The sequence below is a fragment of the Brachyistius frenatus genome, unplaced genomic scaffold, assembly GCF_029030835.1.
Source record: "Brachyistius frenatus isolate BFR_SWC_R1_liver_20210118 unplaced genomic scaffold, ASM2903083v1 Contig_2, whole genome shotgun sequence".
Classification (NCBI taxonomy): Eukaryota; Metazoa; Chordata; class Actinopteri; family Embiotocidae; genus Brachyistius; species Brachyistius frenatus.
In genome coordinates this window covers 6654331-6670209 of record NW_027210601.1, presented here as the reverse complement: position 1 = coordinate 6670209, position 15879 = coordinate 6654331, and the positions used below count along the sequence as shown (strand labels likewise).

The following is a 15879-nucleotide window of genomic DNA, read 5'->3' as shown; positions in this document are numbered from 1 at the left end:
TTCCATAAAAAGTGACACTTTCACATCTTCCAAAATGTACATTTCTTTATTAAGGACTGTCATATATAGGTTACATTTCATTTAAAATATTACACCAGGTGACGACAATGTTCCAACAGAAGACGAGATTAACTGCTCTGATCAGGAACTTTCTATTTCTTCATCCACTCCTCTCTTTCTTGCCTCTCGCGGATCACCTCATCCAGATATGGTGTCAAATAATGGCGATCCTGAAGGGAAAATATATAATGCTAACAACCGGGAGCGGGACGATGTTATAATAACAACATTCTCTCAAACCTACAATATATGAAATAGCTCCTTTTCTATTTACCACTTCCTACAACTTGTAATTTTCTGTTGTACAATTTCACAAAAATGTCATACTTTACACAGAATTCACAAGATCAAAAATAGTTAAAAAATAAGCATGTGAGGTGAAATATATGCATAACATTTATATTGCATACTGAGTGGTGGGGAAGCCATGTACTACTCAATTATGTCTTTTGATTAATTTCCTCGAGAACAAAATATATTTAACTCCACTTATGTGAATTTTACCTCTTCATATTGTGTCCACTGGTCTTTAGGGAGAATCTGCTGCTTCATGGAGAGATCCAGAGCTCTCTTGATCCTGAACATCCTGTCATTATAAACGTTCTCTGGAAGCCTCCTCAAGGCCTCTTTCACATCAGAGTCCTCTATGATTGTGTCATCACGCATTAACCCTGCAACAGAAAACAAGCATGCTAAAATGATTAAAACTCTGGATAGAAACACAATGATACAATAAACGGTATTCAGCCCAGACAATGAGGTTTACTCTGAACACGTATGTTTTCATTTGTGGCCTTGACAAACTGTAACGTCAGCATTATTGTGTGTTGAGATCTGATTGTCATGACTAAATTCATTATTCTTTGGCCTTACCAAACTTGTTGAAGCCACACATGCCGTAATACCATTTACGGAAGCCCAGCAGGAACCTGCCCGTCGCAACTGTGAACATAAAATGAAAGACGTACACATAAAGGATCAGTCAGGCAGTACAGACTCGATTTTAGGGGAGAGCACATGTTAAAGGCATCATCAGATATAGGAGGGAATACAATCCATTTGAGGTTGTTTTTTTTCATGCACCTGCAAGAAGCTGGCTGGCAGGTGAGTGGTATTATAGGTCAAACTAAAGGTCCAAGTCTCTGAGCTCCTTTGAACATAGGTAAGGATGAAAGCAAACAGTAGAGTGGCCTCTTGATTCAGAGCCGATCTTTGTATGGAAGGACTTTGGGACTGAGATGTGTACGTGCTCTATCAAACGGCAATGGGATTACAAACATATCACTGGTGAAATATTGCGTGGAGAAAAATGCCAAGTCAAACTATGGCCCCCTTTCAGAGAGGGGAAGTAAAGGATCTGCTAGGGTCTTTTCATCCATTTACACATGTGACTCAAGCTGTTCTCATATGAATGCCATATAAACATGGGCACGTTGTTCCATGACCACCGAGAAGTTGCGTGATGACTCAAGGTTGCACTCACTACTTATGAACCTATGTTGAAATGGCAAAATCAAGGCTTATTCAAACAGGCTTAAAATGACAGAAATCTGATGTATGACAGTGCTATTGTGGTAAATGACCTGGTTGTGTCTTCGTGAAGATGGGAAACATTCGAGATCTGTTTAATTACAAATCACTCTTGATAATGTTTCACTGATTTTACCTTCACAAATATGGATATGGACCTGCTATGAACACCTCATGTCTGCTTGGATCTGTTTCCATTGTATCGTAAACAGGCCCGTACAGTTTTACCATGTTCATTTTGTATTCCGCCGTCTTAAACCGACACCATAACAAGGATGCATATGATTAGTTTATTTCTTGTATTAATACATCTAATAAAATTGAAATGAAAAGTCATTTATAGCCACTAATTGAAAAACATATATTCTTTGTGGCCCTCGAGCCCCCCACTGATACTCCTATCTGGCCCTATTGAATTTAAATAGCCACAGTAAAGCTGTCAGATTACAAAACATGATGTAAAATGTTATAAAACGTATGTCAGTGTGATTGCGTTAGGTAACAGGTGATGTGTAGTTTTATATAGATATGTCAAGACATTTCACCTTGTATGAAAAACATTATATGACCTGTCGAACTGACGTCACACAGTTAACATTATTAGACGACCGAGAAAATCCGATGAAAGCTGAGCGCGTCAATCAAACACGCAGAAGCGCTTCATGAAAGAGCAGACTGTAAAGAAAGTGTCTGGTTGTTTGACAAACATCATTTTAATGTGATTAGCACGAGAGGCTAACACTGAGCTAACGCGAGCTGACCGGCACCCGTTAGCATCGGTTAGCAAGGGGACACTAGAGGACACACGCAAGTCAAACGCACCAGAAGACATATTCCGCCGGACAACGTGATCACAGGACAATTTCACGTGTTACGATACAATCTGGGTAACGCAGAAGCAGTACGACGCGAGCTTTAGCGAGGTAAATTGAAAATATGAATCTCGGAGCGATGCGGACTTACCCGGTGCCCTCGCCGCCATGTTTACCACTTAGTGAACGACCGCGGTGTGTTGTGGGTAGGGAGCGTTTCCGGGTTATTTGGGAGTCATTGGGCAATTTTATTGCGTTAAATCAATCAGCAAGTTCAAAACAAATAGCGAATCAGCTTTCTTTAATCTCTAGTCAAATCTGTAATGTTAACATGAAGACAGAGACATTACAACGGCAGTCCACGAGAAAGTGCAGTTGTGGTATAAACTATCTCAAAAAGTAAAAGCAGTATTGCCGCAATGTAAATTAAAAGTAAAATAGTCAACATTTATATGAATTAAAACTACTTGAGTAGAAGTGATCGCAGCAAAACGAAGGCGAAGCATTGAAAGCAAAAGTAAACATGCTGTGGACCGAGTAATGTTATTATACACTCTTGGATAATCTAATGTGGCAAATGTTTCCAGAAATCACAGTGAACATAAATTGCATCACGTTTCTGGTCCCTTCAGATAAACAGTCGTGGTAAATAGGGGCAGTAATACAAGCAGAAGATCTGACATACATCGTGTACATTTATTAAACATAGCGTTCACATTTTATTTCAAGCTCTGCTGATGCTCTGTTTAGAATTTCACATCTGCATGTGTCTGACATTATGGCATTTATTCTGTGCACTTGACCACTTGTGTTTCAAAGTCCTTTTTAATGTTCCCTCATGAAGAATCAACGTGTCTTTTGGAACAAATACAAATCTTCCACAGTGGCCGAAGCCAGCTCGGTGCAAAAAGTCTCATCCGGCAAAGACACTAGGCGGTCCAGGGAGATGTAGTTGGGCAGAGTCGGGTCATAATGAGCTTTTCCAAGGTACTCAAGGAACAGGTGGCGCTCTCTGAGACGCAAGTACTTGGTATTGAGGACCTGTGAGAAGATATATCATATAGTGGAGTTATAATTCTAAATTTGGACAAAACACATTGACCCGACAGTGGTAAAAAGAGCGACATTTATGTACCTGTGGGAACTTGGTGATCAGGTGGTGGGGCACCTTCATGGTGTTGTGGAGGAAGTCAAATATCTGGGTCAGCTTCCTTTTATTGGCAGTCAGCACTTTAGGGACAGCAATAACTATGTGTTGGATCTCATTCTCCTTGAAGCCAAACTCTATTTCACACACCTGTGGAACACATTTACAAAATAGATTTAACACATCAGCTCAAGATTACTCAAACTGTACTTTCAAAAATGTCTCCGGTCATTCAGTGCCTTCAAATTTTCTTTAACCGGCTCCAAACTGCCACACAGTAATCTGGGAAGACGAGCTATGATGTTCCTTGTCTGAAAAGAGAGACAAAATTAGCTATTAGTTACCATTTCCATATCCACCAACAACGTCGCAATTTCTTTTATTTGAAAAATATCACAACAAGCTGTGAGAAATGTTAATTTTTGCTTCTCAGTGAGATTTCCTACAACAATTGCGTACATTAGAAGCACTCAGGTTGAGCTGCTGCTGATAAAAGCCCAGTCTGTTGTCCAGCCTCTTCACACTGAAGTTGAGCAGATAAGGAGCTCTGGACACCATCGATGCAACAGTCTCAGAGGTGAACTTCTTCAACTTGAGATAGTTTACCCTTCACAAACAGCAGGAGAGAACAATATTAAGACAGTCTCTTAGCCAATGTGACTGTAGAGAAGTAACATATACACTTAAATTGTTTTGTGTGATTTGATCTAATCAGATTCATTTCTTTTGGAATAAAGATAATGTATTTGAACTCCCTTCATGTTACCTGGCCTTTAGGTTTTCCAAACTCTCTGTGAGAATGAAGGGGTTGTGTGTAATAATATAGCCAAAGCGAGTGTCCTCCACCCCAATGTCTTTCAGAAAAAGCAGCCGTGGGGCCACATCTGTGTTGAAGTCGAGTCTCAGCAGCATGGAGCCAACATTGGGCCTTTGTTCCAGCTTCCACAGATTCACCCCTACAATGACATGAGGAGGTTGGATGATCAAGGAGAAAGGTTTGGGGATAAGTTCACAATTTGAAGACCATTGCCTTTACTATTGTACAATAGTTTTAACGATGCTTATAATCTGGTTAGTTAAATATATCCCTAAATTATTCACGGCAAGTTTGTGCAAACATTTTCTTATTATTACTATTGCTGTTTTTGAAGTGCAGTATATTGTACATATCTTCAGTCAATAATCAGTTTTCCTCTGCAGAGCTGCAAATCTACTTTTACTTCTGCTGTAACACAAACATTTCCCTTTTGCGATCAATAAAGTCTGTCTGTCTGGTCATAAATAAAATGTTCTCGACAATTTTCCCACAACAATTTGTTTACAATTTGATTACCTAGTTGCACCAGCTTGCTAAGTGTCTCAGACTTGTCAACGTAGTCTCTAAGAGAGGTGGAGGCTGGAGGCACAGCAGAAGGGATGGATATACTGGCAGCCGCCTCTTCGCTTATCTCCTCTAATGCTGAAAATTCCACAGCAGCATCCAAATCTGCTTCATGAAGAAAATACAGATTTAGCTAATTCCAACACCCATAAGAAAAAAAAACAATACATTTGAAATCTTATCATAAATGATGATGGTGATAAAATAGATTTATATGGTCAATAAAGGCAAACTAAAATGTACCTAATGATGGCTGCTTTTCAGTCACTGGCACAGCATCTCTGGTTGGCAACACGGGGCTCTCGTACGCAACAACATCAATTCTTGACAAATCTTCAGTATACTTGTCTTCCTTCGCCTCAGTGGTCAGATATTTAGCAGTCAAGTCATTGTAGTAGCACATCTGCTGTTTCCACTTCGGTCTTGTCTGAGTAGTTGTGTGATTCTCCCTGATGAATAATCCATTACTGATTTTGGTTGGTGCCCTTGTCACTGAAATACAATGTCGAACTTGAGTGCAATACTGCCAGGTGCCTGCCAATATCTTGGAGCACAGAGGACTTCTGCATCTCAGACACAGCTGTGCACAAGTAGTGGCCATGGTCATCCTGTAAGAAATGAACACGACATGTTTGAGAGGCATACTATTCAACACAGGAATTACTCTGGTTTATCTCTAGCCAAGCGGAGACTTTTCCATCTGAAAGGGGCATATTGAGAAAGTACAGAACCATCAAACAAAGAAGGTTGAATATTATAATGCACAGCCTGGACCAGCTCTATGGAGAGAGCTTCACGAACACTTGAAAAAAATGTCCCCTTGTGGGATTAATAAAGTAACTATCTATCTATCTATACCTCAGATAATCAGACTCAACCTTTTGGGTCAAGCATGTCACTCTCAATATTTAGTACACACACAGTGCCAACAACACATTTGAGGTGGTTATAATTACAGATGTACTTTCCAAGCTTAAACTACCAATATACAAGTCAGATTGTAAATATATTGATTATGCAAATGCAAATAATTCTTATATATGAGGTAATGATTAATTTAGCTGTTACATGATGTACAGTAGAGACTCAGTTAATGAGACGATGTACATGCTAAAGTAGTACACAGTGTGTGTTAAGAGTATAGTAAGATGATTTAGCATTATACTGGTTTTTCAAAAGGATTGTTTTAGACTTCTGATGGCTAATTCAGCTGTTCATGAGCCTCGGAGACGTCCACAATAATCTACCTTTTCATTTGTTAGCTGGCTGAGCTAATTAATCTTAAATCGTTGCCCTACAGGAGGCGAGGTTGACCCAGATACATCGCAAAAAATGCTTCCAAGCTGGCAGAACCAAAGCCAACGAATAACTTATGTCAATTTACGTTTTACTTACAATTTGTGAATCAAAACAATTTCTTTTTAGCTCAGCTCAGAGACACCTCCAACCAAAGAGTCGCGCAATGTCAATTCGCTTCCACGTGCTCGTTAACTCTGCTGCAACGTCACAGCGTGGGATGTCCCACAACTGTGTAGTTCTGCGTATAACCGATCCCTTTAATATACCTACGTGGATACATCACTTAATAAACGTTGAAATTAAAAAAAATATATATTATATGATGATAATGGTTAAAATATTATACTCACAGTGTATCCTTTTCGTTTTGGTGGATACTACAACGCTCATGTTCGCACACAAACACCCCCTGAATCACCGTGGTTCAGTCCGTCTTCATTTGTTCCGGTTTACGTCATCCTGTCGCCCTATTTTACAGCGTAAAGTTTTCGCTTTTAAAATTTCACCAGTGACGTTTTTAAATTAGCCCTCGGCAGCGACATGGCAGCCGCCGCTGGTCCCCGGACACCGCGCAGGGAAGACGCCAACTACAAGTTACATTTCCGAATGATAAACGAGCAACAAGTGGAGGATATCTGTATTGACTACTTCTATAAGCCACACACGATCACACTGCTGACAGTTACTGTGCTCAGCCTGATGTACTTTGCGTTCACCAGGTGAGTAACAGCGAGAAATGTGTTGTGCTATTTAATTATCAGTCTAAAAGCTTGGTTTGTCAGCCTTTCCCTGCGTTTCCTGACAGAAATGATGAACACTCAGACAACAACCTCCGCGTCGGTCTGTTGGTGGTTGTCTCCTTCTTCTTGATCATCAGTGTGCTGGCCTTTCCTAATGGTAAGCTGCATCAACACTGGCTCCATTATTCAATGGGATGACATCAAGTCCCAGTGTGGTTTCTGTAACAGGCAGCCAATTGGTATGAAAAATATCAGCTGATTAATTTGATAATTAGGCTAACTAATATTTGAAGTCATTTTTCAACCTCCAGATACAAACTATTAGCTTTTCCTTATCATATGTGATAGTAAATACAATTTGGGAGATGTTTGACTTTTGGTTGATCCAATGTGTTCAGTCTGATTCACTTATCTGTTCTTTGCTGTTTTTATTCTATGTTCCATTAACTTTTTCCACCACTTTTACATGACATACTTCAGAAAACAATCTAATGGCTAATCTAATACCAGGAACATTTTGTCTGTCCAGCAGATATTGCGATTTTTGTTTCAGGGTTGCGCATTTTATCGGTGCCGTGGTTTGTTTTTGCTTTATCTTGATTAGAAATTGTAAATATTTCTAAAAATGATTCACTTTATCAGGACAATAATTAACATATGATAAAATAATTGTTTGTTGCGGCTCCCATTTTAGCTCCGACTTTTTCTGTCAAATTTCCCCAGGTGTCCCTGCTATAGAACTGCAACTCGTAGTCTATTAATTGATTGATTGATTGATTGATCAGGGGAAAATAAAATATATTGATATTGATAATAGATTAATCATTTTAAGTCCTTTTTAAGTGTAAAAAAAAAAAATGCAAAAATTCCAGCTCCTTAAATGTGAATATTTTCTGGTTCTTACTCGACCATGATAGTGAACTGAATATTTTTTTGGTTGTGGACTGTTAGTTGGGAAAAAACGAGACAATTTAAACTGCACTTTGGGCTTTGGGTAGCAGTGGTTGACATTTTTCACCATTTTGACATTTCAAAGATCAAACAACTACACAATTACTTGGAAAAAAAAAATTGAGAGAGGAATTTGATTTTAAGGAAAATAAACAGTAGTTCCACCCCTGCTTTTCTTCAAATAGTGCAAATACAATAAAGTTCACATATGATGCATTCTCTATCAGGACCCTTCACAAGGCCACATCCTGCAATATGGCGAATGGTGTTTGGTGAGTATTCAGAGTAGCTTAGCTTTTCTGCTTTGATACGGTTTTCATTTGTCTTTATCCTCACTCACTAACTTTGTCTGGTCTCTGGTAGGTCTCAGTGTGCTCTACTTCCTGTTTCTTGCCTTCCTCATCTTCCTTAACTTGGACCAAGTTAAGACTCTCATGTACTGGTTGGACCCAAATCTGCGTTATGCCAAACGGGAAGCTGATATCATGGTGAGGACAGTTTTAAACTATGAATATTTTGCTTACATGTGAACCATCAGAGCATGTTCACACCACACATCATATGATAGAACATCAGAATGAGGAAAGGAGACTGTGAAAAGGCTTCTCTGTTAGATCTACAGTATCCTGTTTCTAGAAACATAAAACATTTATTGGGACGGCAGTAACAGATCTCGCATAAAAAGATAATTTTATTGTGAACATTTCTGTTTTAAGAATGGTTTTAGGATGAAAGTCTTTTTGGTTGGTTGCAATTGTTACCTTTGTTTTTCATCCTTCAGGAATATGCTGTCAACTGTACAGTGATAACGTGGGAGCGGGTCTGGAGCCACTTTGACATCTTTGCATTCGCCCACCTTGCAGGGTGGGCCATGAAGGCTCTGCTAATCCGCAGCTACGGCCTGTGCTGGACCATCAGCATCACCTGGGAGCTCACTGAGGTAACATACATGTTGTGCTCATGTGAGCAAGATGGCATCAGGCTTGATCTGCCTGCATTAAAATTTGAGGACATGAACGTGCCGTATATTTAACCAACTGTAGGTCTGCAAGGTCTTGCAAAAAAGTAATTATTTGTCATTTGTAGTGATCCAGCTCATGTAGGATAACAACGTTGCTTCAGATGTGTGCTCAGGCAAGAGATTCTTTATATGGGAAATCCTCATAATAACAAAACAGCAGTATGAGCAGTAGTTTTTGAACATAACAAGAGCTGTTGCCTTGACTGCTGCCAATTGTCGACTGGAGGAATTCGATTATAGGATTTTTCCTAATACCAGATTTACTCATGACAGAATCAACTTGTGTCACATAACTTGTGACCAAACAAAGTGCTTCAACCATTTAATATGTAGAAATGAAGTCCCTTAATCATAAAGACAATTGTTTTTATCCACTGTTTATTTTCAATCTCTTAAGATATAAATAAATGTTATTTTGACTCTCTTTCTGCATTTATTTTTTCACAGCTGTTCTTCATGCACCTTCTGCCAAACTTTGCAGAGTGCTGGTGGGATCAGGTGATTCTGGACATATTGTTGTGTAATGGGGGAGGCATCTGGCTGGGAATGACCGCCTGCCGCTTTCTGGAGATGAGGACGTACCACTGGGCGAGCATCAAGTCAGTGTCTTCTTCTCTTCTTCTTTTTTTTCTAACAGTATACACATGGTATTCACAGTAACATTAGAAGCCGAACAGCCTAAACAATCTCGGTATAATGCTACAAATGGTAAGAGTGGCCAAAGTATTTTTTTTAATCTTACATTTTAACTTTATGAATGCCAAACGATAAAATCTCATTTCCAAGGTTCCAAAACTATTTCTGAAATGACCCCAAAACCTTTATAAACCAATAACAATTCTGATAATAGTTTCTATTGTGCACAACAAATACAAAAATATTACCCAAACTGTCAGTTTTATATACAAAAGACTTCTCCTGCTTTGTTGGCTGTGAATTTGAGAATAAGATAGACTTCATATTTTGGGTTTGGTTGTTGTGTTTGCTTGATAAGTATTAAGAATTTATACATCTTTACCTTCGCCAAGGAGGTTATGTTTTCAGTGCCGTTTGTTTTTCTGTTCTCCAGCAGGATTACAGAAAAACGGTCTGCATGATTTTTAATGGGACTTGGTAGGAAGGTGAAGCTCAGGCCGAGAAAGAACCCATTACATTTTGAAGTGGATCCAAGTCACAGAGCGGATCCACAATTTCTTTTTCATTTTCATTCATATTGTGAGAACTTATCTTGCCAAAAATGCAATATACCTTAAAATCCAGTAGATGGCAGTACTTCAATTTGGATAAATTATTTTAATCCAGTTTAAACATTTGATAGTTATACATACAGAGAAGATAATAAAATGGGTTTTTTTTTTGTTTTCACAAACATATTTGAAGTATATGAAGTATTTTTTCATCTATAAGTCCATAAAACCTGCACAGTTATGCAGTTGCAGTTGCATATTTGTATGTCACAGAAGAGTGGATGGACAATGGGCCTTGGTGGAAGTCCACGCTTTCCAAGTGCCCTTCTAGTTTCTTCCGTCAGAGGTCGGTCCAAGTCAGAATACATCTCTTTAATATGAATGATGATAGCACTCATGTTTCTTTATCATTCCCAAATGAATCACATTCAAAGATCTCTTCTGCAGTAGACTTTTTGACTTGTCAAAGCAGAAAAGCACAGGTGGAAATGATTACGTGAATAATAACTCAATTGCAATGCAACAGTAGAATCTTGTTAATGTTTGAAGCAATACTTTATGTTTTTTTGACAGTATCCCTAACATTGCACCACTGTTTCTGTTCAGGGAAATCCACACCACCACGGGGAAGATAAAGCGAGCTGTGCTCCAGTTCACTCCAGTCAGCTGGACTTATGTGCGATGGTTTGACCCAAAGTCCTCCTTCCAGAGGCTGGCAGGCATCTACCTCTTTATGATCCTATGGCAGGTAATGTAAGCTTTGACTGTTGACACAGCTGTAAGACAGAGTTGCTGATATTTCTAATGAACATGTTCATTATTGATTTATCTGTTGATTATCTTTTTAGTTCGTAAAGTCACATGTTCATGAAAGGCCTCTCTGTTATGTATGCTGTCTTGCATAACTCATCCATGATGCAACCACTTAAATCCTGCCTGTCTTTTATCCTTTTAAATTCACAGCTGACTGAGTTGAACACATTCTTCCTCAAGCACATCTTCATCTTCCAGGTGTCTCACCCTCTCAGCTGGTGTCGTATCCTCCTTGTCGGAATCATCACTGCACCCACTGTGCGGTATGTTCACACTTCAAACTGAGTCTTTACGCTCAGCTTATGAGCAGCAGTAATTATTATAAATTAAATTTGAAAATATGAGTACTACCTAAAGATACTACCTTTTCTTAAAAGTAGTATTAAATCCTGACCACACAAATCAGTCCCTCTCGGAAATGGTGACCTTTCAATTGCAATAATTATAGCAAATTCAACAAGGGTCCACATTATTAGCGGGATTTTCTCTCTATTTCTCCACATTTATGGTACTTAATAGAAGCTCGGCTGAAGGCATTATTGTACAAACTAAGTCTTTCCAAACACAACTTGCTTCATCAACCAAAATAACTCCTCATTTGCAGTCAGTTTTGAGCCCAAGATTCTTTAAGTTCACAACAAAGTTGAGAACTAAAATATTTCCAGCATTTTCTGAGATGTGCACTCTGATTATTGTCATAGGAAGTAATTGCATCTAACGCTTTCTTTATCAGATTGTTGTTTAAACAAAAACAAAAAAAAATTTTCCTCAACTTCCTGTTGCAAAATCGAGTATTTTTTATCTCAACAATCATAAAAAACTGAGCAAAATCATAAGAATTAGTCCTTTGGTTTAAAAAGTGGCCGCTTTTTTAACGTTTAAGTCTGTGTAGAAAACGTTAGTGCTTGCTTTGTTCTTGAGTGCAAAGTTAAAATTTTTGACCTTCCTAAACCTCTTTCAGGCAGTACTACGCCTACCTGACAGACACTCAGTGTAAACGAGTCGGCACACAGTGTTGGGTGTTTGGGTAAGTACTTTTTACCTTGTCACTTCTTCCGTTTTGTTTGTCTGGAAGCAATTTTTTTCATTTTTTTTTTCATTGCACTTATCATGTTTTGGGTAAAATTTAAATCTGCCTGTCAGTTAAATTACAACACTGTGATTGTAGCAGTGGCATCAGTAGTCTGTTAAGCAAACTGATTCTGAACTTTGGCCAGTGTCTGACAGGCTCTCTTTGATCTTGTCTGCGTATATCACAGTGAAGGGGCAGTGTCCACGCTGGTTGGATATCTCTGCTTTCAATCAAACGAATCAGAACGCAACTTGAGGACTCTGCCATGAATCAATAGTATCACGTGTTGCTCACTTCTTCCTGTTCATAGTTTAAATGTATTAGCAGGCAATGGGAATCGACCACCAATCAAAGTTCTTCCACTCTTTCAACTGAACAGTAAATAGAAATGTCCCATCAGTGGCACCAGCTTAGCCAGACTCATAGCAGGCCCCATCGCACTGGCCATAAGCTTATACAATCTTATCCTTGTTTAGTCTTCATTTTCATTTAAACTTTAACATTTAGTTTCAGAGTAGCCTTATTTAGATGTGTTTTTATAAGTATAAGTACATAAGTATAGTTTCTAGTCAATTGAAATTCAGGACATTATGTACTTATTGACCTCATCTCAGACACAAAGCTGCTGATGCCCTCAGTCTGCTCCAGTTGCTATAGCGACGAGATGAGCGCCCTCTGTCAGCATGACATACTTACCAATGAGACCGCTTGTCCCAGGTTTACCCCTGCAGTGTAACCTTTAAAACTGAAAAAGAGTTTCTCTCTGGAGTATAGAGAGTGAATATTGATTACGGGTTTGAATTAGTGGAGGCAAATAAGATTGACAACATGCATTTGGACTCACATGCTACAAGTGACAGAGAAGCACTGCAGTGAAAAGGCATCACCAAGAGAGGGGGCTAGTGTTAAAAGCAGCACCTTTTTTTGAAATGTTCAAATCAAACTCACTACTTATCCACTTGTTCTTTTTTATTTCCCATCAGAGCCATCGCTTTCTTGGAGGCTCTTGCTTGTGTGAAATTTAGCCACGACTTGTTTTCCAAGACACAAATTCGCTACGTACTCCTGTGGCTGCTCTGTCTAGTAAGAAAAGACGTGTGTGTGTGTGTGTGTGTGTGTGTGTGTGTGTGTGTGTGAGAGAGTGAGAGAGTGTGTGTGTGTTTAAAAACACATTTTATTTTATACACTACACAAGAGATACATCATTATTAGCTGCTGGGATTCTCTGTGATGAGTACAATATGCAAAATGGTTGGATATTATGGTAATAATGTTAAATGTTACCACTTTACTCCTGCTTTTTGCTTCTAATGTTATGCAAATATACACTTACATTGTGCAAGAGTTTTTCTTGTCACGTATTGTATTTTCTTTGCAAAGAAGCACAGTGTCTAACACTCATGTTCTTTTCATCTTCTCCAGGCACTCATCACACTCGTGTGTTTATATGGGATGGTCTGGTATGAGCAAAGTAAAATGAAGGTGAGCTGTTGCTTTAGCTCTTGAGTGAATGTGACAATGATATTTTAAGTATTCATTTACAATATTAATAATAATTTACACAATCAATTAATCATATTTTAAATGTTTTTGCTTACCAGTTGTTGTTACTGATAACATTAACCATTGGTCCATTCTCTTCATGCATAAGTAATCCATTACAGCCAGCATACACAACACTAAGAACCTGAAAGTGAAGCAGCTAAATTGAATTCATTGTAAATGTTTTTATTTATACGTGGGTGTGTGTGCGTGCTTTTTCTACCTTGACCTGTCAAATTGTCTTGAAGTTTGCAACCAGTCAGAGAAACAGCTCTTTTTCGCTCGATGTTAACTTACTCATTGATGTTGTGCATCTTATTTGTGTTTGTCAGAAATGCCGTTCACTCTGAGCTTCCTTCTGTTGACAGAGCGTTTCTGTGCAGACTGAGGACTTTAATGACAGCAGCATTGTCGACTCGTGCGGTTTCGTCCCAGATGGCGTTGCAGGTCAGTCTTGTAACAAGCAGACCGGTGACAACTTTCCACTTAACTCCGTCATAAATGTTTAGCACGATTATGTCTTTTTGCTCCATAGCTCCGAGGGATTCTATGAGAAGTTTTCAACCTACAAAAAGGAGGAGAGCCTCTGGGAAGAACAGATTTGTGAATGGCCATGGAGAAAAGAGGCATTGAACAACACTGACTCTGAGTATTCATCTCCATGTGGAGATGAGTAGATACATTCTACAAGAGTAATGCAGTTTTGACATGAGTTTACTGAATAGTTAAAGTGGCATCAGCGGTTTAATGAATCCCAGAATGCAAAACGCAGATTTTAAATGTCACATCAACAAGACTCGATATACTATTTTCAATTATTGTAGGTGTGGGAGTCCGAGGCAAAACACAACAATGAGCTGAAAAGCTTCATAGAACTGCAGACCAGGTTTTTGATTCTATGTAGAATCGAAGGCACGAGCAGGTCTTTTTTTGTACTTAACCCGAGTATATAATATTATGTATGTAACAAAGTAATATTCACTGGATCTTGGGAAAGGAAGGAAAAGACTGCTCTATTTGGACTTTAAAAACTAGCATGCTAGCCTAGGCATCGCTTGACGCCCAACGTATTTAACAGTCGTATGAATGTTGTCTGGAGTCTTTGCACTGTTGAACAGGTAAGTATGTCGAGTCCGAGGTGTACAAGCCAGCTCACATCCACCCAGTACACATGCTACAGACTTTTTGAACGTAACTTCTTTGACTGTTATGTTTTTGAATATTTCTCTGTACTGAGCTTTACAAGAACAACTAAAAATCACAAATACTGTTGTGTTGATTTAATATATTTGTGTTTATATAGTATTGCCAAACCACATTTTACACTTTTCTACAAGAGGTAAGGTATTCAAATGAAATAGCAATGTCAGGGAATATAGATTTTGTCTATTTCAAAAGAAGAACAAGGAAACCAAACCACTGTGACCTGTACATGTTACTCTTACACTTTATTTTTTAAATTGTTGAGATGTATAATTTTTTTGCCATTTTTGTAATTAATGGAGTGTTTGTTGTGCAGGAAAGAAAATACTGTGACATTTAATACAATAACACTATTGTGACATTCAGTAGCAGATGATAATCACTTGTGTGAAATGATCCTTTTCAATTGCTTTTCAATTTTTATTGATCCAATTTAATTAGATGTGATTATAATAACAGTCTGTGACCGGTTCACATAAGACTATTTATATTAATAGTTAATACTATATTAATTAATATCATTAATACTGTTATTTGTTTCTTTAGCTCTAACCTCCCTCAATGATTCCAGTCTTTTGAACGTCTACAATGTTTGAAGTGCAGATCGGTGTATTTAACAAAATGGTTCAAATGTGTTTGTTGTAACCTCCAGTGCACGATGTGGTGTTACTGATGTATGCTTTATAAGGGTGGGTGTGCTTGTTTTTGTAAACGTATTCACATGACCACATGTAATAAATTAGTTTTTTTTATGTCCAGTCTTTAAGATGGTCTATTATTCTCCTCGTCCTACTGTGACATTGACAGTACGACGGAAAGAAAAAAAAAAAAATCCCAGAGATCTTTTCTTCTGGTATGTATTTGTTGTTATTACAACCAGTTTTGTGATGGGGACATTACAAAATAAAACATTCATTGTATGATTTTGCTTTCTTATTGTGTAATAAGGTATACTTTACGATACACTGTAAAACCACACAAACTACAGTAGTTCCACAGGTACAACAAATTCAAATTCTTTGGTAGTGCACAGAGATAATGATTAAGCGTTGACATTCATTAAAAAAAAAAAAAAAACTACCACAATAATCCATAGATTTAGCTATATCTTCATTCATGGG

At 38.3% G+C, this 15879-nt stretch overlaps 3 protein-coding genes across 4 annotated transcripts; 1 reads left to right on the top strand and 2 right to left on the bottom strand.

Moving 5' to 3' along the window:
- Positions 1 to 27: 27 nt before the first annotated feature.
- Positions 28 to 2608, bottom strand: uqcrb (ubiquinol-cytochrome c reductase binding protein). Its single transcript, XM_069696678.1, has 4 exons — positions 2554 to 2608; positions 934 to 1002; positions 565 to 731; positions 28 to 230 (listed from the first exon to the last, which is right to left on the bottom strand). Exons 1-4 carry the CDS (start codon positions 2570 to 2572, stop codon positions 153 to 155), a joined length of 333 nt encoding a protein of 110 aa, XP_069552779.1. The 5' UTR covers positions 2573 to 2608; the 3' UTR covers positions 28 to 152.
- Positions 2609 to 2686: 78 nt separating this feature from the next.
- Positions 2687 to 6402, bottom strand: mterf3 (mitochondrial transcription termination factor 3). 2 transcript variants are annotated; one of them, XM_069696990.1, is made up of 8 exons: positions 6326 to 6402; positions 5174 to 5538; positions 4883 to 5038; positions 4316 to 4505; positions 4009 to 4156; positions 3789 to 3860; positions 3538 to 3699; positions 2687 to 3443 (listed from the first exon to the last, which is right to left on the bottom strand). In XM_069696990.1, exons 2-8 carry the CDS (start codon positions 5535 to 5537, stop codon positions 3249 to 3251), a joined length of 1287 nt encoding a protein of 428 aa, XP_069553091.1. In that variant the 5' UTR covers position 5538; positions 6326 to 6402; the 3' UTR covers positions 2687 to 3248. The 2 variants fall into 2 exon arrangements, with proteins under 2 accessions (XP_069553091.1, XP_069553100.1); XM_069696999.1 differs by having other exon boundaries at positions 4883 to 5035.
- Positions 6403 to 6720: 318 nt separating this feature from the next.
- Positions 6721 to 15512, top strand: ptdss1b (phosphatidylserine synthase 1b). Its single transcript, XM_069696963.1, has 13 exons — positions 6721 to 6948; positions 7035 to 7126; positions 8148 to 8192; positions 8284 to 8408; positions 8702 to 8860; positions 9389 to 9540; positions 10735 to 10876; positions 11092 to 11204; positions 11903 to 11968; positions 12997 to 13096; positions 13436 to 13495; positions 13924 to 14002; positions 14091 to 15512. Exons 1-13 carry the CDS (start codon positions 6770 to 6772, stop codon positions 14186 to 14188), a joined length of 1410 nt encoding a protein of 469 aa, XP_069553064.1. The 5' UTR covers positions 6721 to 6769; the 3' UTR covers positions 14189 to 15512.
- The last annotated feature ends 367 nt before the right edge of the window (positions 15513 to 15879 follow it).

Coding starts and splice junctions, on each gene's coding strand:
- uqcrb (XM_069696678.1), bottom strand. Junction 732..933: donor GTGTGGCTTCAACAAGTTTG/GTAAGGCCAAAG, acceptor TTTCTGTTGCAG/GGTTAATGCGTGATGACACA. Junction 231..564: donor AGTGGACACAATATGAAGAG/GTAAAATTCACA, acceptor TTTTCCCTTCAG/GATCGCCATTATTTGACACC.
- mterf3 (XM_069696990.1), bottom strand. CDS start 5,537: ATGACCATGGCCACTACTTGTGCACAGCTGTGTCTGAGATGCAGAAGT. Junction 4,157..4,315: donor TTGGAAAACCTAAAGGCCAG/GTAACATGAAGG, acceptor CTGTTTGTGAAG/GGTAAACTATCTCAAGTTGA. Junction 3,444..3,537: donor TGATCACCAAGTTCCCACAG/GTACATAAATGT, acceptor ATCTTCTCACAG/GTCCTCAATACCAAGTACTT.
- ptdss1b (XM_069696963.1), top strand. CDS start 6,770: ATGGCAGCCGCCGCTGGTCCCCGGACACCGCGCAGGGAAGACGCCAAC. Junction 11,969..12,996: donor ACACAGTGTTGGGTGTTTGG/GTAAGTACTTTT, acceptor ATTTCCCATCAG/AGCCATCGCTTTCTTGGAGG. Junction 14,003..14,090: donor CGTCCCAGATGGCGTTGCAG/GTCAGTCTTGTA, acceptor TTTGCTCCATAG/CTCCGAGGGATTCTATGAGA.